The sequence below is a fragment of the Rattus norvegicus genome, chromosome 14, assembly GCF_021556685.1.
Source record: "Rattus norvegicus strain SHRSP/BbbUtx chromosome 14, alternate assembly SHRSP_T2T, whole genome shotgun sequence".
Taxonomy (NCBI): Eukaryota; Metazoa; Chordata; class Mammalia; order Rodentia; family Muridae; genus Rattus; species Rattus norvegicus.
The window spans coordinates 65348162-65372901 of NC_141547.1; the positions used below are offsets into that span (position 1 = coordinate 65348162).

A 24740-nucleotide genomic window follows, 5' to 3' on the forward strand; every position below is an offset into this window, starting at 1 on the left:
GTAGTTTGAATGAAAATGGTCCTCATAGGCTCATAGGAAGTGGCATTATTTGAAAGGATTAGTATGTGTGGCCTTGTTAGAGTGGGTGTTAGGAGTAGATCTTGTTGGAAGAATTGGGCTTTGAGGTTTCAGAGGCTCATGCCAGGTCCAGTGGCTCACACTCTCTGACTGCTGCCTGTAGACCCAGATGTAGAACACTGGCTTTAATGCCAGCACCATGTCTGCCTGTGTACCTCTGAACTCGTAAGCAAGCCCCACCAAATGCTTTTCTTTATAAGAGCTGCTGTGGTCATGGTGTCTCTTCACAGCAATAGAAACTCTAAGTAAAACAATCATCAAAATAAGACAGGACAGGAACTCAAGCAGGTCAGGAACCTGGAGGCAGAAGTACTGCTCACTGGTTTGCTCCACATGGCTTGCTCAGCCTGCTTTCTCACAGAACCCAGGACCACCATCCAAGGAACAGCACCATCCACAAGAGTCTGGGCCCTCCTCCATCCGTTGCCAATTTAGAAAATGCCCTACAAGCTTACCTATAGCCCAATCTTATGGAGGCATTTTCTTGAGGTTCCCTCCTTTCAGATGACATTAGCTTGTGTTAGGTTGACAAAGAACCTGTCCAGCACATTGTCTGTGATAGTATAGGGAAAACTGATATAGGTTGGTTTCTGAAAGGTCTCTGGCAGTAGATTAAACCCAATTTTGTTTTTTCAACGTACTTGATATTCTAATTCTATCATAGTCTGATCCCTATGTTTCTCTCACCTTAAGGTCAATTTAAGTTATTTCTCAGTTCCTTAAATGTCAGAATTCTCTATTGTGTTCTGATAAGGAAAATGGTAAGATACATGTTATTGCCCAAGGAATATATGTCCTCCTGATCATTGATGCTATAGCTATAGAGACCCAAGTTCCTCAGAGGCACCACCTTATACCTTCTTTGTAACAGCACATGAAGCAATGATCTTAGTTCCTCACTTCACAGATGAGGTGGCTTAGTGATTTAGTTGCTTAATGTCACAAGGCTACACAAGGCTAACAGGTTAAATCAAATTAGGATACAAAATCATGTAATTTCTATCTTTAATTTTTTTTCCTGGGAGTGTGGTCACAGAGACATAAAACACTAACTTATGAAAACACAAACACAAACACACACACACACACACACACACACACACACACACACACACACCCCTTCCTAGAGCTTCAAGATTGATTTCATATTACTAAAAACTGTTTAAATAGTATTGCTTGATTATACCAGAATTGTCCATTTGAATAAACCCATGTGACAGCAAATGAATATGACCATTAGGAACAGTTTCTAAATTAAATGTATAGTGATTTACTTTCAACTTTATATTAACTTTTTCAAACTTACATGAAATTAGACAGTACTGCTTATGCTAAAATGGCATGCATCCATTTCCCCAATTCACAATTATCTACATTGAGGTTAATCATATCTTATTTATGAGCCAGCCCTATCTCACAGCCCCCATGAGACAATTTGATTCTAGCAGTTGATAGCATAACCTTTCCTCCGTAAGTTTGACCTTCACCCCAAGGTAAAAAACATGCTCTAATAAGGTGTAAGCACACAGAGCTGTACAGTCTGTAGTATCAGCAGACCTGCAGGCATGAACAAATGCAAAATCATAATAATTATCTCACAGAAGAATAAGAGTCCATGTTGGTTGAGTGGAGGCATGGAGGCTGGCACAGGAAGTCAAGAGAGCTTCTATCCTCACACTGCAAGCACAAGGTAGAAAGAGCACAGTGGATACGGCGTAGTCTTTAAACTCTCGGAGCCCATGGGTGCCTACCAGGATTATCTACCTGGGAGAAAGAAAGCCCTCCATGTGAGGGATTGAGGTCTCCTTACCAAGAGTTATGGGGAAGATCTTTACTCTTTTTTTCCTGTTGCTGCTGCTGTATATGCTGCATAGTGTACAGATGCAGTGAACTGGATTCTTGGCAAAAGATGAGGAGAGGACACTCAGCCATCTGCATATCTCCAGAGCCCATTTGAGCGAATAAAACTCAGTCTGTTTCCAATTAGCTTCACAGCCTCAGGTGCCTGGCAGTTGCTATGTCTCAGACTCCTTGAATAGAATTTCTTGTGAAGGAAGAACAGGGAGTGTGTGTGTGTGTGTGTGTGTGTGTGTGTGTGTGTGTGTGTGTGTGTGTGTGTGATTGTGGAAGAGATCATAGATCCCTAAGCATGTTTGTCACCTAAGGAATTCGCTTGACTTTTAGGGGTCTGCCTATTAGCTTGAAGTCCTTTCTCTTTAACTTTGCATTCATTTTATTTTTAGTTTTATTTTTGAGATTATAATAAAACCACATCATTTCTCCTTTCCTGTTTTTTTCCTCCAAACCCTGCCATATACTTCCCCATGCTTTTTGTTAAATTTATGGCTATTTTTTCAATTAATTGTTATTACAAGCATATAAGCATACTGCATATGCATATATATGTATATATTCCTAAACATGGCTTGTTCGGCTGCATGATTTCAGGTTTATTTAAGGTTGAGTGCAATGAGCATGCCAAGACAATTATGTTGCAGTCAGGGATCAACTTACATGAGTTGGTTCCCTCCTTCCCTCATGTGGGTCCAAGAGTATTAAACTTATGTTATTAAGCTTGGTAGCAAATGACTTTTCTTACTAAGCAACTTCACCAGCACTTAAGATCATTTTCGAAATTTAATACCTTGGGTAGTAATAGGTCTCTAATGGCCACCCTTCTCTGCCATCCCACTTAAGAAAGTGTCTTGCTATTGTAGCCCAGGCTGGCCAGGGACTTATTGTGGAGCTGTGGCTGACCTCATACTTGTGAGAATCTACTTGCTTCAGCATTCAGTGTGCCAAGGCTCCAGTCTTGTGCTACCTACCATACCTGACGCTGTTGTGGATGGTTGTTCGAACTCTGATACATACTCTCAGGCCTTAAAACCATGCACACAACTCCCAGGTTTCTCTGCTTTCAGTGTGAATAGCAGCTTGTCTTGCTTCTGCTATCTGTGGGGAGGGCAGTAATTCGATCCACTGTGACTGATCTCACCTGAACCAGTATAATAGGGGGAAATACAGGTTACTATGAAATACCGAGATTAATTAGGTCACATACATTCCACACTGAAGTCTTCTCTACAATAGGCTGAGTGAAGTAAACAATGGGTAGGCTGAGAAAGAGTTTTCTTGGGTTGTGGCTATGATTTTGTCAGCCAGGGAATTTCCTTGAGCTTCAGAAATCTACCAGGCTGAGGTCTGATTCTGAGGGCTTTTCTTGGAAGGCCTAGAAAGTATAGAGTTTTATGGTAGCTGTTATGGACCAAATTAGGTTTTCCTAAAATCCATATGATGCAATCTTTACTTCCAATTGTGGATGTAATGGAGAAAAGGCCTTTAAGAGGTAACTCAGGTTAAAGGGAACTCTTAAGAGTAGATCTGTGACCCAATGGACTCAGTGTGTACTTGAGAAAAGGTGGTTCATTCTCTCTCTCTCTCTCTCCCTTCCTTCATCTCCCTCCCTACCTTTCTCCCTCCCTCTCTTTCCCACCCTCTCTCCCTCCCTTTCCTGCTTTTCCTTCCTCTCTTTCCCTCTCCCTCCCCTTCTCCTTCCACCGCTCTCTCCCTCCATCCTCCCTCTCTTTATCCTTTCCATTCTTCCCTCTTTCCATTTCTCCTCTTCCCCTCTTCCTTTCTTTCGTCCATGCGAGAGAACACACTGAGAACACAGCAGCCAGCTGTTTGACAGGAAGATACCAATGTACTGGCATTTGATCTTAAACTCTTAGCTACCAGAACTGAAAAAAAAAAAAACAATTATTTTTTATTGTTTAAGCCACCTAGTCTGTGTGTTTGTTTTGTTATGCTTGTTATTGCTGATTAGTATAGTATATTATCAAAGTCTTGGGGACTTTAAATATTTGTCTTCTGACTGGTGATGTGGCTATGGGACCTTTGTCCCATATTTCAAAGAAAGAAAATGATGAAAATATGAAATAGGGGAAGAATTGGTCTCAGGTCATCAGAACAAATTGGTTTTATATAAGAATGCATGCTATAGAGAAATAATGTTGATCTCTGAAAGTCAGGCATCGGCCCATCTTGAGTGTCAACTAGGCAGAAGAAATTTGCACGAGCTCTTTACTTAACTATATAGCAGGTAGCTTGAGACAGAGCTGTAGAGTGAAACAACTGTAAAAGTAAAAATGTTGCACGGGAATCTGTCTGCTAGATAATACTGGTTCAAGGTCGTTTCAGGCTAAGGGCTCCTGAGCATTCAATATGCAATTCAAAAATTCATATTGATTTTGCAGGCTGATACCAAAAGAAGAACTTCATGTGTTAAATTCCCTCTCAAAATGGCTCTAAGTGCTTATAATTACATTTCAAACATCTGCTGTAACAGTCACAGCTCTGTGCTGGTTTTTGCAACACAGATTGACTGACAGCATCTCTACTGACAACAGTTCTGATTCAGCTTCAGCTCGAGTTGTGAGAATTTGCAGTTGGGAGCCTTATCTGAACTGTCACCATTCTGTCTTATCATCCTCCAGCAAATAGCCATTCCTGGAGAGTCCTCACCACTAGGACTGCCTTAAGGTAGAGTGCTGGTGGGACTAAACGCCAATATTTCCCAGTCACTTTGCCCTATAAAGTTTAACATTTTCATTTTGAAAAATTGGAATTTAATTTTTCAAATTAGTTTTGGGGGTAGTCTAACAGAGGGCGATACAGCTCAAATGAAATCCCGCCTTGATGGTCAGTCACCCTACTATCTAGTTATGCGGAACTCACTAGTTATGCTGTCTTTTACCTGCTTTTTATATGGATGGGAGGGGCCAAAATAAGAACACTGGGTTACCCAGATGGCTCGCTGGGATCAAACCACTTCTCTTACAAACCCAAGCACTTCAGTTTCCTTCCTGGATCTCACAACAGAAGGAGAAAACTGACTCTTGGAAGTTGATTCCTGACTTCATTTGGGCTGTAACATGTGTGCTAGGGTATTTACACAGCCACCTACTACTGCTGCTACTACTACTACTACTACTACTACTACTACTACTACTATTACTACTACAATAACAATAATAAGCAAAATTTAAAAACAAAGTAACAATACAATTTCATGTCAGAATTATATAGAAGCCCAATGTCAATGTCTGTAATCCAAAGTCTGATGGGACCTGAGTTGTACTGACTCATTCATGCACACCACACCCCCACCCCAGTGGTTTTACCATAGTAGTTGCAACTGAGACCACACAGCAACAGAGGCTCCCATGCTTAGAGTCTGTTCTTTGCATAAAACGTTTGTTGATTCCTGCTGTAGTATCTATGAGACAAAGGTGACTTCCTCTGAGCCTCAGCCCTAATCCTTTCACCTGTTTTTGTTTGTTTGTTTGTTTGTTTTTCCCAAGGGGTGAAATTCTGCTTCACGGAATGTTTATAAAAAGACTATCCTAGATGAATAAGAGGCACGAAAGGTCAAAAGTTGGCTCCAGCTCAGTGACTGATGGAGAAGGTAGTCTTTCATTGTAATGTGAATCCTGAGAAGCACATTGTCAGGTGAGCTTTTAGCTTTTGCTCTCAAGCATTCAATCTAAGGTGAAAGGAGGTGAACGGGAATCAGCTAAGTCCCATACTTTTAGGTAACCCAGACACAAGTTCGGGAAAGGTTATGCCACCAATTGCAGACAGGTATGTTAACATCTGAGTGGGAACGTGCAGGGAAGTCTGGGAAGGAGGGAGTATTCCTGTGTGAAATGGATGAGGACAGTGATGAGTTATTGATATTAGTCCTGCATGCTCCTGTACTCAACATGATATGCCAGAAACATAGAGGAACTCATTTGCGTCTTTCTCCAGTATGAGAATATATTTAATAAAAATAATTTTATGAGTATTAGCCATTTCAGTAATGATGATTTGTCTTAAAATCTACCTGGCTTGGTTGCTTGGCTGAGGAGAATGTAAGTACTTTATTTCAGTCTTAATTTTTAAGATTAATTCATATCATATACCACTAATACATGGTGAGTGTGTGTATGTGTGTATACATACATATATATATATACATATATATGTATATAACTATGGGTTACATAATGGATACAATTTAAAAGGAGGCAGCAGTGCAGTTTAAGAGGTCTCAGAGGTTTGGAGAGAAAAGTCTGGACTGATAAGATACTGGAGCAGCTGGAGTCAGGGTTGAGGGTGAAGTTGCGGGGTTCACAGGCAGATGAGAGACTGCAGCAAGAAGCAGGTCAGGTCAGGTCCAAGTCGGAATGGCAGATGGCTGAATAGGCTCCTTTAATGGCAGAAGGGCAAACTGGGTTAGGGAGTCCTCGGTCCTTGAGGCCCACAGTGGGCATCAAATGATAAGTTGACGTGAGGCCAGGCTATTGAAATTTTAGGTTCATCACTTAGGGCACTCTTTACAAAGAAACATACAACATGTAACCCTTTCCCCTACATCAGAGGTTCTCAACCTGTGGGTCAGGACCTCCAAAGGTCATATTAGTTATCCTGCATATCAGATATTTACATTATGAGTCATAACAGTAGCAAAATTAGTTATAAAGTAGCAATGAAATAGTCTCATGGTTGAAGGGGTCACTGCATTAAAGGTTTGCAGCATTAGGAAGCTTGAGAATTATTGCTCTACCTGGTGTGTCTGAGAGTTCCCAGACTGTTTTTCATGATATTAGTGTAATTTGCCCATGTACGCCCAAAGTCAATAAACTCATAGGGTGACTCCTGTTCTGTGCCCAGGAAAAAGTCATTTATCAGCCCGTGCTGCATAGGTGGTGCCTGACAGATGGCGAAGACTCTGGGCCCACCCAGGGCCTATTGTCATTCTTTTCTCTCAAAATGGAGCTGTAATCTGCTTGTCAGTGAGGTCTCCTAGGGCAGTGCACAGCCTGAAACCCACTTCGCTTTACAGAATTTGGGAGTAACCCAGAGTAGAGCACAGCTGATAAGGACAGGTCCTTTGCAGTTTAAACTGGTGTTTGGCTCCTCCTAAAGGCAACTTAAGAATGGTTAAATTAAAACACAATTTTTTTTGTTCTTGATAAACAAAGGGTTTTCTTTTTCTTTTTGCATTTTATTTGTTACTAAGGGATTTCATTAACTCTGTAAAAGCGAGCAAAAATCAGATGAGTATAGGGATTATTCCTCAAGCCCTGTCACCCTGTGAAATGCTACATTTGGGCTTTTTTCTTAATTTTTTCCCCTTTTTTCTTTGCCACCAAATCCTTTTCTGTTTCTTCTTTCTCCTCTTACAATACTTAAAGGTCCAGGGTAGAAACCAAACACTCCATTTTGCTTTCTCTTTTAATTTTTCTGCTTAGAAATCTCATCTACACCTGTGGTTTCAAAAACAGTTTTGTACTCTGATTTAAAAGAACAAATAGTTCCCCAGCTAGTGCTGAAAACTTCAGACCTTCATAATGCTGCCTTGCAAATATAGCCACTAACTTGAAAATAAATTTGAGGTTCAGCATGCCCTGACATAACCCTCCTATGAAAACCGGTCTTCCTCCAGGGGTCTTTCCTAAGAGAATGGTGTCATCAATCACCAAGGCAAATCAAGACACTAAATGTCTTCTCCCTCATTCCCTCCACTCAACCACAAAAATGAGCTTTGTGGTTTTCTGAAATACTATAGGATTCAGCGTATAAACTTTTCCTCACCATCATCCCCATCATCCTATTTTAGATTGTCTGATCTACAGCTACAAGCTCCTAATCACTCCTAGAACCCCATACAGTGCCCTCTCACTCTATAAGCCCACTCCTGAGTTCAAAGAAACATACAACATGTAACTTTTTTCCATTACAGTCTTCAACAGCTTCCAAGAGTTATTAAGATATGTGTATGCTTGTGTATGTGTAATGTGTGCAAGTGTACATTGTACTTAAGTATATGTACTATATGTATGTACATGTATGTATTAATATGTGTGTATATATAAGGTATGCACATGTAAATTGAACATGTGTGTATGTAGTATATCCATGTGCATGTATATTCATATGCACACATGTACATGTGTCATATATGCATTCATATGTTCACATATTAGTGGATGTGTCCATGTTTACATGGTACTCATGTGTATGTAGTATATTCATGTGCATGTGTATACTCATGTATACATGTGCATGTGTGTGTAGTGTGTGCTTCCATATGTGCACATTGCTAGTATGCATGTGTGTATGTAGTACATGTTTATATGTAAGGTATGTGTGTGCATGTGTATATTCCTATGTGCAGGTGTGTGTTAGAAAATGAATGAAGGGCCTTGTGTATGGCATTCTCTTGTTTTCCAAAACATTCTTGATGTTGATGATGATGTTGATGGTGATGGTGGTGGTGGTGGTGGTGATGATGATGATGATGATGATGATGATGATGCTGTCCCTGAAAGGTCTTCCCTGCGCCCACACCACAGATCTCAGCAGATGGCTCTCTTTCCATGTTTTTCTCAGTGTCTGGTCTTCTTCCAATGTCCTGTTCTACTTTCTTTTCAGCTGCAAGAACCTTCTACACACTGTTCCCTTTCCTTGAGATTCATTTAAAACATCTCTTATTCCCAATAGACTGAAGACTAATGAAGTCCATCAGACAGATAAAAAGCCACTGAGCCTCAGATGCATCTTGGCCTTCAGATTGGCTCTTCTGAGAATCTTCTATGACACCCATGAAAACTTGTATCTTTCACCCAGTGACTAGATTGATCTACCTGTGAAGGGATGAAACAATATTACCACCAACAACGATGACGAAAAGGAGTTTTAGTCAACCTATTTGAAAAAAAATTTAAGACTACTGTAAGGCCATGGTTACTTTCCTTGTCATTTTTATTTATTATGTCTGCACAATGAAAAGGCTCCTTCAAGGGGCCCCTGAAACACAATATATTCTGTGATCATTTTCTGTCTATTGATGCCAGAAAGTTGAAAAATGTGCTCACAATAGTTTGTGCTTTGTCTGTTTTACAATCAATATGTCTTTTGATTAAAAAGTAAAATCAATCTTTCTTTTAAATAATAAGTATATAGTTTTTTTAAAGAATCAAATAATTTAATACAAATGCAATATAAATAAATGTGCAATATAATGTGAGTTATTCCCAGGTCTTTGACCTTCTCCCCTGACATAAAGAATTCATTATCAACATTGTCTTTCATATCCTCCCATGAATACTCCGTACACAAACAGTACAAATCTGTTCAGATGCATTTACAGGAATGGAATCATCATAGATGCACATAGATCTTCACATCTTCCTTCCTCAGGGCTTCATTACTCTCCATGTATGCTCCATCATAACTTCTTAAGCTCATATTATGTCTTTAACTATCGATGATGGCAGTGACTTGGATGAGACTGATTCCTGTAGGTGCACATGTTATTCCACCCTTAGTGAACTGTTTGTGAAGGATTAGGAGGTGTGGGCTTATTGAAAGAGGTGTGTCACTGGGGATGGGTTTTGAATATTCAAAAGCTCACCCCATTTCCAGTTAGCTCTCTGCCTCTCTGCTTTGTGCTTGTAGTCTCAACACGTAAGCTCTCAGCTACTGCACCAGCATCCTGCTTGCTGCCATGTTCCCACCATGATGGTTACTGGACCCTATTCATCTCTGAAACTGTAATCAGGCCACAGAATAAAACTACTAGTTTTCTTGCTCATGGTATCTCTTTCCAGCAACAGAAGAGTAACTAAGATAATCATGGATGCTCTTTCAAGATTTTGTTATAACAAAAAGTGTATCAAGCAACGTTTACTTGTCCGCTCCCTCTCCACATGTAGGTATGGTTCTGAGAAAAAAATTCCTGGTAACAGCATTTCTTTATCAAAGATCCTTTGTATGGTCTATAAGAAGATGTCTACTTTTCTATGACTAGAGGCCATTAAGTATTGTCAGTCCACTTCTTTCCAGTTTGCTGGGTAAAAATTATTGTCTCAGTTTTTGACTATGGGTTGAAATGTTTGCTTATATTTATTTAATTATTTTATGGGGCCAAGAATTTTTCCTATTATAAACCCTGTTTCTATTGCTCTCTGAGATGGTTGTAAATGTTTCATGCCGATCAATAAAACGAACCTTGTATTGTTTTTTCTTAATGTATATGGGTGTGCTGCCTGCATGTATATCTGGGTACCATCTGTGTGCCAGGTGCCTTCCACAGCCAGAAGAGAGCACTGGATACTTGGAACTACAATTATAGACAGTTGTGAGCTGTGATGTGGGTGCTGGGAATTGCTTGGTTTTCTGGGACAACAATCAGTACTCTTAATCCCTGAGTCTTCTCTAGCTTCCGGTGTATTTTCTTACATATTAAAAAATAACTATGGTATATATTGAAAACTTTAAAATAAATTTACCTGTTGATTCCCTGTGGCTGATTTTAAATTTTCAAATGATTACATTTATCAGTTTGTGTCTTACAGTGGTATAATGTATAAACACACATAAACGTAAATGATTACACATTCATGTGTTGACCTGTTCTTTAGCCTGTTAAAGTTACATTTTTATATTTAAAAGTTTTGGTCTGTCCTTTGGAGGAGAGGAAGAGGAGAAAAGACATGGACAATTTATAACTGGTGACTTTGAAGTGATCATGACCCACGGCTGAAGGGATTTATAACTAACTCTTGTAGCAGCAGCTAAGTCACTGCTTCTTTACTCTCCCCATGTGGCATCGCATCACAAAGCAGCACCTACACTCTTTCTTAGTCTCATTTGTTCTCAACACCTTTTTTTTCTGATACTGAGGGCCTTGTACATGCTAGACAAATGCTCTACTTCTGAGCTATATTCTAGCCCTCTTAACACTCTTGGAAAGCGTGGTTCACTAATGCTAGATGCTGGACAAAATACTCATTCACCCAACAAAAGAAAGTAATAATTAAAATAATAGTCATAGTTTATGTACATTTAAAAAGCAAATATTGTTTTAAAAACATAATTCAAAACTCATCTATTTCTTTGTTATCCATTTTAACTATTTTGGTTCTTTTTCTTTCTATTGTTTTGTCTATGTCATATGCTAAGAGGACAGAGACTAGAACCGAAGACAACACTGGTTTGTTTTCTTTTCCCATCAGTGTTCTATTTGGAGAACTTTCACCCTCTAGTCTGTCCCTGTACATTCAACGAATTCTCCACCTTTTGTCTTTAGGTATGTATGTCTCAAGATGGAGCAATCACAATCCTTAGCAGAGTGGTGGAGTGTGGTATTATTGCTTTGTTTGTATTTTACCTTGTGAGATTTTACAGTTGAGGACACTGTCTGGGAGAATGGCTGCCCTTTACAGGTGAGTAATTCTTACTTGAGAACAAAGGTAAGACTGAACTAATAGAGGAAAGCATTGTTCTAACTACTCAGCATTCAGCTATTAAGCAACCTTCTATTGACATGGACCAATATCTTCCATTCAAGTTTAAACTAGTTGGAGTTACATTTGTGCTGCTTCGATTGAAGTTGCTTTGGTTGATAGTGAAAGAGTTTTGATAGTATTTGCAGCTGTTGTGATAAGGACTCTGGCTTCACATCTTTTCGGGGTTCTGTTACAGTGGAGAAGGGAGGATGTGGATATGCAAAGAAAACAGCAATAAAAGCAGAAGTTACTCCTAGCTGATTAAAGGACCTGGCTAAGGTATAAATAGATGAGTCAGAGTGCTGGACAGGGCCCTAGGGCAGAATCTTCTGCTCAAGACTTAACACATTACCGGATGAGCTGCCAGAGAGGTTGTTTTTATTACATATTTCCATCAAAGTGGACCGAGCTTTATTTAATGAAGATTAGAGAAGTTAATTAAGTGGATTTAGAATTTAATATACAGGGCTTTTACTGCCAAACAGCTTTCAAATACATGAGTAATTTTCCTGATTGGGGCTGGCTACCAAGTCAGACTACTGGGGTTTTATCATTTTATCTAGCAGCAAAGCATCAGACAGTCGAGGCATCTAAAAACTGTGCTAAGTTTCAATGCACACTCAGCTGAGCTGGGAGTCCAGTTCCTTAAACAAGAGTTTTGTGTAAGTTATCAGGTAGGTATTTAATTGTGGATATTTGGTGGTCATAAAATGACAAGTTAATGAGTTGAGAAATATTATTCATTCTCTTGTTTATTCATTAATCAATTCACCATTCAGTTATTCTTTATGCGATGGGTTGGTTGAGAAATGTTCCCCAGAGACTCATGAGTTTGAACATTTGGTCTCCAGTTGGTAGAGCTGTTTGGTGAGGATATGGAACCTCAAGGAGATGAAGCCCTGTTGGGAGTAGGACATCATAGGCAGGGGGCTTTGAGAGTCTCTAGCCTTCCCTCACTTCCTGTTCTCTCACTCTGCTTCCTCTTTGTGGATGAAGATGTGATCAGCCAGCTCCTGCTATTGTCACCATGCTATCCTAGTGCCTTTTCCACCATGGTGGACTGTCCCTGTGGAACTGTGAGTCAAGATAAACCCTTTCTTCCTTAGGTTGTTATTGTCAGGGTATTCTAGCATAGCAACAGGAAGTTAATAAATCCACGTTTGGCATGCCTACTACCATTCAGACCCAATAATAAATTAACAAATGACAAAGACTTTCCCCCTCATGCCCTGTACATTCAAAGCATCTCAGTTACACGGAACCCAACTTAGAGTGCATGTGTCCTAATCTGTGAAGGCATGGGTCTTTTCTTCCAAAGTGAGAAGGACAATCAAGGTAATGAAGTGCACAAAAGGAGCCGTAAACGTGGACAACGTGGGCTTGATTTCCATGAAATCTTCCTTTGGATTGCCTCAGTTGTCTGTTTTGGTTTGTTAGTCGAAAGACAGTCTAATACTCTCCAAGATAATTATCTCCCAGGAGTTAAGAGTGGGTGATGAAAGGAGTTGATACGTCTAATTATAGTGTTATTAAAGATAAAATATTTTCATAATTTGTAGTGATGAAATACTATCGTTGCATAGAAGTTTTTCCCAGTGATTTCACCCATGCATTACTTAACCTTTCTAATGTGACCTGGGGGTAAGGTGTTATCACTAATCTTCAGTGTTACCACCATTAAGCAAGCAAGCTTTGTAAGTCAGTGTTTGACCAGGTGTATAAGAATGCCTGATTATAGGTCTCTAAGGGAGAGAAATCACACCTGCAAAGTTTCCCCAGTTATCTGCTTCAGGCTTTTCAAGAACCGAGAAGCTTGGACACATTCATTTAATTTCTGTAGGCTCAGCCTCGTCATCTGGAATATGAGGAAAGGGCTAGATTTCAATTCTACTGTTTTGAGTGATCCGCTGTCGGCAAGTCATGTGTTGTGTGCTTTCAGTGTTAGATTAACTTAAATTTTAACCAATCCTCACAACATATGAAGAAAACTGAAGCACTCATGTTGCTTGTGGTAGCCTAGGAAAGAATGTAGTCAATGCAGTAATCTGATTCCCATCTTTGAGATCAGTGTTCTGTGTACTTTTACATTTTGTGTATAGTTTAACAGTTTGGGAGTCACAATATGCATGCATTCAAATTTAAATTTATTAACATGCAGGCTAGAATAATATTTTTTGTAAAACAATAATTGTTTTTTTTTAAGAATTAATGATAACTTTAGTTTTAAAACAACTTTGCCATCCCAGCTAAACTCGGAGGAAATTGAAGATTTTAAAAGAAGTGCTCATGTAGGCAGGGCTCAATTGAATATAGATACAATAGAATTGTATAGACTGAAGCAACTTAGAATAATAAAAATGGTTTGTGTCATGTTTGAAATAATACACCTTAATTTAATGTTTTAAAGAGTGTCTAATGTACAGCATCAGTTTTGGGATGTGGAAACATTTGTTTGAGGTCTCTAAGTGATGAAAGGACGCGGAAAACAGCAGAATATGGCTATAGTTCATTGCTGAAGCCCTGGTGCAGCATTCGCAGAGCAAGTCCTGGGTTTCATCGCCAGCTTAACAGCCAAATCAAAAATCAAACATAACAGCAGATCGTGTGTGTGTGTGCGTGCGCGCGCGTGCGCTGTGCGAGACAGGATGCATAGTGGTTAATATTCCTGATCACAGGCCAAGTGAAAGAAGTAATTACTTGGCTGACAAAGGAAGAGTTTCAAACATACTATCTCGTTTTTGCTTGGCTCAAAAACTGAATTTTGCTCCTATCAACAGACCTCGAGGAAGGTATTATTGAAAAGAAAGATTTAGGTGGATATTTCATGATTGATAAATCTACTACTAAGCCTTTCATCGATAGTTGCTAGTCTGCTAATAGGTGTTAAATATTATGATTTTGTATGTAGGGCTGAAGCTCCATATAGATAATATACATAGTTAGGACAGGACAGGTAGTGACATATATGTGACGCAGACACTCAGGAAACACTGTTTCAGAAAAGACACTGTATTTCTGTAGTACATTATAGTTCTAGATTTTTCCAAGGCTAGTGTGCTCTCTGTTATGTGTTTTAAATATGTCGAGAAGATTTAATCGTGCTCTAGGAAAAAAAATGTGGGAGAGATGAGAGTAAAACAATGTTAAGTCTATGAGCAAAGAGATGTGAGACTTGGCAGACATGGGAAAGTAAACAGAGTAGATGTGGTAAGCAGATAAAAGCGATGGAATGTATGAGAGACGTAGTTATACACAAAAAGATAAGCTCAGGAGACGCCCACTATTCATGGCTCCCTGAATACACATGGGATGTGTGAAGTATTCAGTACTTACTGAGTTGAAAATCAGCCTGATTAGTGACTTCTAACCTGGCCTCATGTGTGCTGTGTCCAGAAGACACATGCCTAGTCCACAGCCCTTTCCTGGACCGTTTGGCTAGTTGTAAGTGTGCTCAGCAAGCTTTGTTTCCATCTGTCCAGCAAAACAAGTGCTCCTTACTGTCTCTTGTCAGCTCAACTTGCTTTCTAATCTCAGAGCTGAGCCTTTAAAGCCCCATCAGTGAAGGACAGTGATGTATTTGAGATCAAAGACAGAAGGACAAACACGTGAGTTAATACAGACAGTGACCAGTGATATTGTGAGCCAGTATCAAGGAGTGATTTTTTTTATCAATTTGTATCATGGTTTTTTCCTAATTCTTTATTATTAAAAACTATTAATTTTATCTGTGTGTATGTTCATGTCTGCACTTTCATTATATGCCCACACGTGTGCATTCAGATGCTTTCAGGATCCAGGAGAGGACGACACATCCTCTGAACTAGAGTACAGGCGCTCCTGGGCGGCCCGATATCAGTGCTCACAACTGAACTTCAGTCCTTTGGAAGAGCAGCAAGTGCTCCTCCCTGCTGAACCGCCTCTCCAGCACTGCCTCTCTGTGCAGGAAGCAAATCGTGTGATATGAGCATAGACTAAGCCTCTTTGTTCCATGAATCTGTGCTAACATATCTGTCCGTAAAAACAGTTGGTGCCTGCTGTTTTATCAAGGTGTTTTATCACGTGGCAGGGCTGGTTGGATTTTGCCTCATATTTCTGCTTTGTATTAATAACCAATAATAATTACAATGTAGTGGAGAGGGAAAATATCATTTCAGAAAAATATTTGGTCACCTAAAGAGAGCATTTGGTGTCATGAAGATACATTCCAATAATAGTCCAGCTGCCGTACACAATGAATTCATGGTTCATCAGGACAAAAATCACACTTTAAACCCTGTGCCGGTTTAAGCCCTCATTTAAAAAGGTGACAAACAGTGACTTGCTGAAGGGAAATGTATCTCATAATCAGTGAGCCAGAGCTAGGGCCAAAGCTGTCTAGGAGGCTGGCAGGACATCTGAGATAGCAGTGTGGCTCCATCTGGGTCCTGGGTAACGACCAAGCACACATTCTAGCACATGCTACGAAAATACTAAAAATACAAACCACAGCTGTCACAATTAATAGATTATCATCCAAGGACACAAAAAATGAACTGAGAATGTCTGTTTATTAGTAAGGCTTACTAAAGGTGTTACAGAGACCTTTCAAGTGCTAACAATTACTGTTGTTTCCTGCTGTAAATTTAAGTGTGATATTACACATGACTATCCTGACCCTAGGAGAATGAACTTCAACCATTTCACATTAGTTGACACTAGCTGAGAATTTATACCCAGCTTACACAAATGCTTAATTCAACAAAACTTATCTTTAGCCAACATAGCTGAGGCACAGTAGCAGATATCCGAAACATAAAAATGAGTAAATCTAAAATGATGTGAGTTATCAAATGCCTTTGAGTTCCTTCTGTGTGCCAGGACTGCCCATAGGTGGTAGAAAGTTCAAACAACGGTGATGTGAATGCTCACCACTGAGGAGAAGAAGTCCAGAGGATTGACTGACAGTTCATCCAGGGTCTTAGTAAGCTGAATGCTTTCTGTTCTTAAACACCCTTCTATGATTTAAAGTTTCCCTTGAGGCTTTTTCCCTTCTGATTACAAAATACACATCTTATCTCTGGGTGGAAAACAGAAGTTGTGGAGAGAAAGGGATGGGTTATTAGCACCCACTTCTCTTGTTCCCTCACCTACCACTTAACAGGACCACATGGCAGACATCAGATATCATTCGTTCATTCATTCATTTACTTGGGTGTTTTGCCTGCTTCTGTTTCCAAGCATGCAGCAGTCAGAAGAGGGGATTAGATCTCCTGCAATTGGAATTACAGATGGTTGTGAGCCTCCCTGTGGGTGATGGGAACCTAACCATAGTCCTTTGGAATAGCAGTCAGTGCTCTAAATCCCTGAGCCTCTTCTCTAGAATCCAGCCTCTTTTGAAAACAGATAACACATACAAGTTTCTATAACTACTGTAAAGTCACTACAGTCAAACCAATATCCGTCAGTTATAAGCGCTGACCTGAGCACCTAAGAAATAGAATGTTTGGTTAAAATCTTGTCAAGCTTTTAGGTTAAATTTATACAAACTGAAATTTATACACATTATTGAACAGCATAATTGTCGATTCCTTTCACTATGTCATATGCCACCAGTAGTTAGTGACACGGATGGCTGGATAAGTGATTTACCTGAGGAATCTTAAGAATGGCCTTTTGTCAGCAACCTGTAGTGAAAGTCATCTGAAATAGGTCATGGAACTGAAACTGTGGTAGGGGAGAACTAACATACATAGAAGTAAAATTCATACACAAGATAAACATTTAGACCCTGGATCTAAACAATCCAGATTGTAGAGGCACAAAATTGAGCAGAAGGAGAGAGAGAGAGAGAGAGAGAGAGAGAGAGAGAGAGAGAGAGAGAGCAAGAAAAGCTTCTGGAAGCTCATAGTCTGGTAGAGAAGGAAAAAGATAGTAAGAAGGAATTGTTAGCAGTAAATTCAGATAGACACAATTATAATATATAAGCACATACATTAAAACATATTTTGCTTACAGACATTCATGCAGATACATACAGTACTATTTTTAAAATCAAGAAAAGCAAAACATGTTTGATATCTCTTATGAACCTTACAGGACCAGCAGGTTTCAACTAGGGAGTCTCAACCCCTTTAGAGGCTGCCTATCAGATATCCTCTATATCAGATATTTACATTACTATTGATAACAGTAGCAAAATTATAGTTATGATGTAACAACGAAACGTGAACATCACAACATGAGGACTTGTATGAAAGGCTCACAAGCATTAGGAAGTCTGAGAACCACCCCTCTTGACGAAATGCTGAACATGGTCCACATGGTCCACACAGTGTCCTTAAGGCAACAGGGGAAGTGATCTCGTCCTGTGTGTTTATGGTAAAGAAGTAGCATCCCAGTTTCTATAGGACTTTCTACCATGGGGCAGTCACAAACACAGTGAGAACTCAGGACCCAGGGAGACCTACAATTTCCAATGTTGCCATGTGCTTCAGGCCTGAGGGAGGAGAAGCAGTCACTGGACCTGTCTGGCAAGAAGATGTCAGGATGAGAGTAGCTTAATTCCAGCTTAGGTTTTGGTGAGACTGTAAAGCCACACTGTCCTCTGACATCCATGCAGTTATAAGGATCTGCCCTCACGTCCTGGTGCTTGTATAGACTCAGTGCACTGCTCACTCTAAAGTCTGCATTGCTGGGAATTCCGAAAACTTGCTCTACTCTGTGATTTTTTTTTTTAAATTTACTTTTTAATGATTTATTTTCAAAGGTCATCTGAATGACTTCCTTGGAAGAAAGCTTTTACTTACCCACATTAAATGACCGTTTCCTCTGTGCTTGTCTCTAGATCCAGGGTCTCATTGGTGACATGCCCATTTTCTGGTGATTTTATACTTTAATGTTCTCAACCGTAGTGAAGTACAATCTGAGGCCAAACTTAAAGCATATGCTAAGTACGTCTCAGAACAGTCAAACACATTTACCTCCGTGATAGGCATCGACATTTTCATATAGTCTAAGTTCCCAGGCCAGTCTATGTCTGTACCAACAGCGACATGGCAAATAAAAGCTTTCAAATTATTATACTAAGGTTTTATTTTTATGGGGAGAACAGGTAATGATTTTATTTGGGGGGGGGATAATCATCTTCAAATAGTTTCCATAGAAACATGACCAACCTCATCATAACAGAAAATACAAGTTTGCTGTCTATAGTTAGTTGTAAAAATGACTTAATAGTGGCAATAATTTCTTACTTTTCTTAGTCATTGTAGGCACAGACTTGTGCTGTTCAACACCTATGTAGTAGTGTTTAAAGTTGGATAAATATGATATAGAATAAAAACCCCATTTCTTTCATAATTGTAGATAAATTTTACGCTTTATATAGCCACCCTTGGCTAACATGGGTACTCTAGGTCTGGATCCCTCCTTTCTTTTTCACATGCCAAGTTCCAGAGCCCGAATAATTCTATCAGCATTGAGTGTATTAGCAGATGCTATGCACTACTGGGTTTAGGTATTAGTTCAATCTCAAGAAATGTCAAATGATTCGCTATTTGCACTTATCTAAGTAACTTATATGGGTAACGTATTTACTCTTGAGAAAGCCAAATGCATGTATCTGGGACATGATCTTGGAAATAATTTTTTTCGGAGATCTTTTAGATCCAAGTAAAAAAATGCCTGCCATGAACCCTGCCTCTCTTTCAATTCTCTCAATGTAAGACCCTCCAAGCAGCTGGAATGTCCACTCCTGTCTCTGTGGCATCCTTAGGGATGGCTGTGTTGCGAGGGACAGACAGACTGATCCTGCACAGGTGAGCACACAGGTGCCACGCCCCACCTGTTGTTGAGTGGAGCCAGTACAGGAAACAAAGCAAGCAGGGGATAGACAGGTCTCTGGGTTGTATTCACTTGCTTCTTACCTGCTAATGTTACAGGGTTGAACTCCAAAGTACGTGACGTGAAGTTTCTGTATACCAAGTTGCTCTTCCTGAATGTTAAGGAAGTCTGTTTTTCAAGGGAGAATAAAACTCATTTTGTTGGCTTGTATAGACTCTATAAACTTTAAACATAGGGTAGGTCAATGCTGCTCTTGCAAATGTTAGGGTGGGGTCTGCGGTTTTAGGCATGAATAATCAAATTCAGCTGGGGCTTCTTGGCTGCTGTTGCTCCAACTGGTTAACATCTGAACTACCTGTGGACTCAGAAATTTCGGTCTAATGGTCCCCATGCATCCTCAGCCAGCCCACAGCTGTTGGCGCTGCAGGCCAGGGACAGCTTCCGAGTTCAGTTTATTGGGAAGAAACCTGCTTCCTGCATTGGCGGGTAATGAGGCAGATGAAACTTTCCTTGCCTTTCTTTGGGAAAATTGATTTCAGGCTCTTTCCCCTCCTCAGGTTGAAGGAAAGAACTTCATCCCCTCCGGTCAGGGCTCTTAGGGGTGTGCAGGGCGGCTTTGTCTACCTGGCAGCGGCGCCAGGAAACGTGGAGCAGAGCTGCAGGGCTGCTAGAGTTGGGACTAGTCTAGAACTTTCTTCCGCCTGGTCCAGGAGTAGCCGAGTTCCGGCCAGGACCTGGGGGCGTGCCCGGGTCGGGGTCGGGTCGTACGGCCGCCCGGAGAGCGCGCGGGGCTGGGGTGGGAGGAGCGGTCGCGCGGGGAGGAGCCGGCGGGAGGAGGCGGCGCTCCCGCGGGCCGAGCGCCGAGCGGCGACCCGGCGGCCCTGACCCCGCGGCTCCGCGGAGGGCGAGTGCGGCCGCGGACAAAGGAGCATGTCGTTGCGAAGCAGGACCGATCCTCGGGCCGCCGGGAGGCTCGGGCCACCGCCAGACCCGCCCCGCCTCGCCGCCACCCGCTAGGCCGGTGCCGCCTCTCGGCCCCGCAGGCCCGGTCAGCGGCATGGAGCGGCCGCCGCTGCTGCTGCCGCTGGCGCTGCTCGCCCTGTTGTGGGGAGGAGAGCGCGGGGCCGTAGCGCTGCCCGCGGGCTGCAAGCACGACGGTCGGGCCCGGGGTACCGGCAGGGCGGCCGGAGCCGAGGGGAAGGTGGTGTGCAGCAGCCTGGAGCTCGCGCAGGTTCTGCCCCCGGACACGCTGCCCAACCGCACGGTCACCCTGTGAGTAACCCAAGACGCCTCGCTGCCCTTTCCTGGGGTTCCCTCGCTCCCGGGTGCACCGAATGGGCGCGGGGGTCTCCGGGGTATACACGCTTCTTTGTGTGCGCGCGGCGGCGGGCTGGGGGTGGTGCTGGAGAAGCCCTGCGGCTTCGTGTGGGACCTGGGTGGCCCGTCGCCCTCGCAACCGCCTCTGCTCCTCCTCTGCTAGTTTGCAAAGAAAAGTTTTCGGGGTTCCCGGCGCGTCCCATCCCATCCCTGCTTTTGCTCCACTCTGGCCGCCGAGTACCACGTGAAGATGCTTGTAACCACTCAGTCGGTGCAGCAAAGCTCATTCATCCTGGCTCGGGGCTTTTAGGAAACACCATACATGCTCGGGAAGTATCCATCCTAACTGTGGAAATGAAGTTACACCTGAGGTAGATCCAGTTTGCAGGACGCCACGGCTTAGGGTGAGAGGCTCTGTGTGGTTCCCAAACCTCTACGAAGCCCTTGCCGTTTTCTGTCTTAGCTTCTTTAGTGCTCTTTCAGAACAACTTTCAGAGTGACTAATTTCGAAGAGATTAAGATAAAAGTTGTTCATGTCCACTTCAGCCCCATGCTGAAGTCTGGGAGCTCTCAGTGGAAAGCCAGGAACTTCGGGATTGAAAACTGTGTGTGTTGAGTGAGCCCTCCAGAGGCTGGAGAGACTGGGTTTTCACCTAGAAGGAAAAGTTTGGTAACTGAACTGTGCTATAGGATCCAGGGTTCAGTCTTGGAAACGTGGTTCTTTGTGCCAATTGGACTGAACCGTTGGCCCACTGACTTTAGACTCTGTTTTCTGTGAAAGATGAATTGGTCTGGAAAAGTTTGAGTCAGAGTGTTTCTAGTGGACATTTTGTCAGGCTGAAATCTGAGTCCCTGGTCTTCGAGTTCCCCTATGTTGTTTTGGTAGGTTTCTTTAAAAAGAATCAAGGCTGCCACTCAACACACATAAAAAGGCAAAGAAAGACATGTGTGATCTATGAGACCACTTAAAGTAGGATTTTCAATGTAGTCTAGCTGGACAGAAGGATATTTGATGGGCTGAGTACAAATAGCATTGTCAACACCTCTATTGGCTCATTTCCATCCCCCTCCCTTCCTTTTTTTGCTTCCTTCTTTCTTCAAGGAGACGTTTAACACAAGAAGCCGTGTTTTCTGCTCACTCAGGCTGAAGATGGGTGAAGTAGTTTTTGTTTTCCTAGGGTCTTACTGACAACACTTGGATGTTGTCTTCGCCATTTGTTGGTGTCAGGAGTTCTATTTATTTAGTTTTTGGCCAGAAGCTTGGAAGTGAAAAATGTGGGTACCTTAATTACAGTCGAAGTCCAGTGGAGAAAGGCCCAGTGTTGGAGAAGTCCCTTATGGCCTGAAAAATTAATCACACAAGTGACTTCACTTAAGTAGTGACTTGACAAACACTCAAATGAATTCTGGGTCAGTGTGGCACTCACCTTGATTCCTGTTTATATTTACTTTTCCGGAAATGGATCAATTACATGTAAATTATCGGCAACATTGATGTTGTATAAAAATCACCTTTTGGCCTATTACCAATTATTGCACTGGATTTCACATGAGTATAGCCATTTAAGGCCTTTGAAATGTCATTTTGATGCTTTTTTATGTCCAAAAGCTTAGATAAAAATAAAATTAATAAAATTAAGCGACTAGGAAGTAATTAAAGGGTCGGTTAAGCTGCCGCTGAAGCATGGTCAGAGCATCCCAAGCCTGTTGGAAGACCTCATAGGCTACTTCATAGTACTATGCAAGCTTTCAGAAGAACTGTGGGTAAGCGGCAGGTCCAAGTTCCCATAGTGAGTGTCTGTCTGCTCCTGGTGCCAGATTCTTGTCCTGCAGTTGAGATGTTTCTCATCAGACACTCACACCTCCCGTCATCATTGTTGGTTCAGTGTCCTTTGACTTCTGCTTCTTGGCAGAAGGTTCTGGGTAGAAGTTGGAAATTGCCTGTTAGTTCTCTAAGGCTGCTGTAGATTGCTATACACTTGGTTCCTTGAAATAATAAATTCATTCTTCCTCAGTTCAGGAGACTGGTCTAGGATGTCAGCTTCACAAACTTGGTAGACTCCTTCCTTGATTCTTTTGGCATCGGATGGCTTTTAGTTTATGATTAGTATACTTTAGCCCTACATCTGAGTTCACTGGCTCTCTTTCCTTGTGTCTTAGGTGCCCCCCTCTCTATCCCCTTCCCTCTTTCCTTCCTTCTACCCCTTCTTTTTTCCTCCCTCCCTACCCATCTCTCACCCTCTCTTTCAAAAAAGAAGCAGTCTTGGATTGGGATAGGGTCTACTCTAACTTCAGGGTCATCTCTTGTCAGGTTCTCTTTGTTATACGTGTGGAGATCTGTTTTCCAAGTAAAGTTACAAGGATAGGGACAGTTAGGACTTGGGCAAGTATCTTTTGGGGGTTGTTAATTACCATGTATCTGATTGTGACACAGAAGTAAAAACAAGCTCTGGGATGAGGAGAGCAGGTAGCTCATTGGATGAATGATGGGCCTGTTCTCTACAGTGTTTGGAGTTTGGTTTCCATCACTGCAAAAACAAACAACTGCTCTTCTTGAGGGATACACAGATAGTTGGAGAACAGTTTCTGAATACATCTTAGAGCAGTATGGTAAATGTTTTATTACCGGGATGCAGAGTGAGCAGAAAAGGACCCACTCAGAGGAAGACAGCAAGCCTTGACACTTGGTGCAATCCAGGGTCTGAAAATCCTGAGCTAATTCTGGGAAAATGAAGAAAACTGAATAGTTGCCTTGGAGAGGCAAAGAAGAAGTTGAAGTCAGGGTGCTCCAGCTTGCCAAGGCTCCAGAGAGCAGTATGGATGCTGTACAGGGGTGGCCTTGGAGTGTTAGGGGCAAATGTGCCCTGCCTGGATGCTTGCAGGAGAGAGACATTAGAAGATAGCTGGCCTCCTGGTTAGGTTTTAGGCCTCAAGTGTGTGGTTCATGTTGCTGCCAAGAAGAAAATTTAATTGGTTTGGATTGCGAGGATGACATGGACAGGCTAGTTTTCTGTTTGGTGAGGAATTTGACATTGCTCTAGCTGGACACTGTGACACCTTTCAACTGAGAGAGTGAACAGCTCTTACTTCTGGAGCTGTGCTTATCAAAAGAAGCCAAGCAAACGTCTTTGGCCTGAGCTTGCTTGTTCCCAGGTTCTCTTGTAGAACTTGTTAGGGAGTAGATTGTATTTATGAGTTTTACTGGTAAATTGAACAAAAAACATTTAATAGCTTTACAGGAAACAAATTATTTGCTACATTCCTATATTTTATATGGAATATTATTCAATATGTTATTTTAAAAGTTCTGAGAACTTTATTGGCTGAAAACTTTACAGCCACGTGTCCATGTGTACTGTCGTCAGTTATTGCAGGAAAAGAATTAAGTTAGGAGTTGTCCCTCAGGAATGAAATCTGGTTTTCTCTTAGACAGTTTGATGAATGAAAACGTATGTGCAAGTTTGTGTTTTTTTTTTTTTTTAAAGATTTTATTTTTTGTGAGTACACTGAAACTGTCTTCAGACACACCAGAAGAGGGCATCAGATCTCATTACAGATGGTTGTGAGCCACTACGTCGTTCCCTGGGAATTGAACTCAGGACCTCTAGGAATAGCAGTCAGTGCTCTTAACTCTGAGCCATCTCTCTAGCCCAAGTTTGTGTTTTTACTATGTAAAATGTCTTCTGTCAGTTGGTAATTGTTTAGACACCTCTGGTGTGGCCCAATATCAAGTACAGAAAAGGAACTCTTAGAGTGTTCTACAGCTTAAACTTTGGAGAGAAAGGATAGTAAGAGTGGGTATCATTCAGAAACGATTAAAGAATTCCTGTAATTACACAAAAGTCCTGCACTGCTTTTCTATGTTTTGGGAGACTTGAAAAGGGGGAGAATTCTGGAGAGAAACAGAGTCCCTGGAAAGTATTTCTCTCTTTCCTGGAAGAAGTAAAGACTTGGTAGGGCTTCAGGGAAGGGACAGATTCGATTGGAGGATAAAGGAGGTCGTTCGAGGCATAAGGGCAGCTGGTTGCCAGCCCAGCTGGACTTCAATCTTGTGTTGGGCCACTAGTGTAAAGATAGCTTATGGACAATGACTTTGGTACACTTGGTATTTCACATACCTGCCTTGTTGGTGTAGCTGGGAAAGAGATGAGAGGGGCTGGGGGGTGAGGGGTAAGGGGGAAACCA

The 24740-nt window shown here is 41.6% G+C and overlaps 1 protein-coding gene and 1 long non-coding RNA gene across 3 annotated transcripts in view; one reads left to right on the plus strand and one right to left on the minus strand.

The window, feature by feature from the left end:
- Nucleotides 1-15946: 15946 nt before the first annotated feature.
- Nucleotides 15947-19974, minus strand: LOC148001374 (uncharacterized). Its single transcript, XR_015637056.1, has 3 exons — nt 19322-19974; nt 18203-18329; nt 15947-16666 (listed from the first exon to the last, which is right to left on the minus strand). It is a non-coding gene; the product is annotated as an uncharacterized LOC148001374 (long non-coding RNA).
- Nucleotides 19975-20067: 93 nt separating this feature from the next.
- Nucleotides 20068-24740, plus strand: part of Adgra3 (adhesion G protein-coupled receptor A3) — a 94958-nt gene continuing 90285 nt past the window's right edge. The window contains exon 1 of one of the 2 annotated variants that reach the window (XM_087583096.1): nt 20068-20510. In XM_087583096.1, the coding sequence (XP_087439222.1) occupies nt 20296-20510 (215 nt within the window). In that variant the 5' untranslated portion in view covers nt 20068-20295. 2 annotated transcript variants of the gene reach the window in all.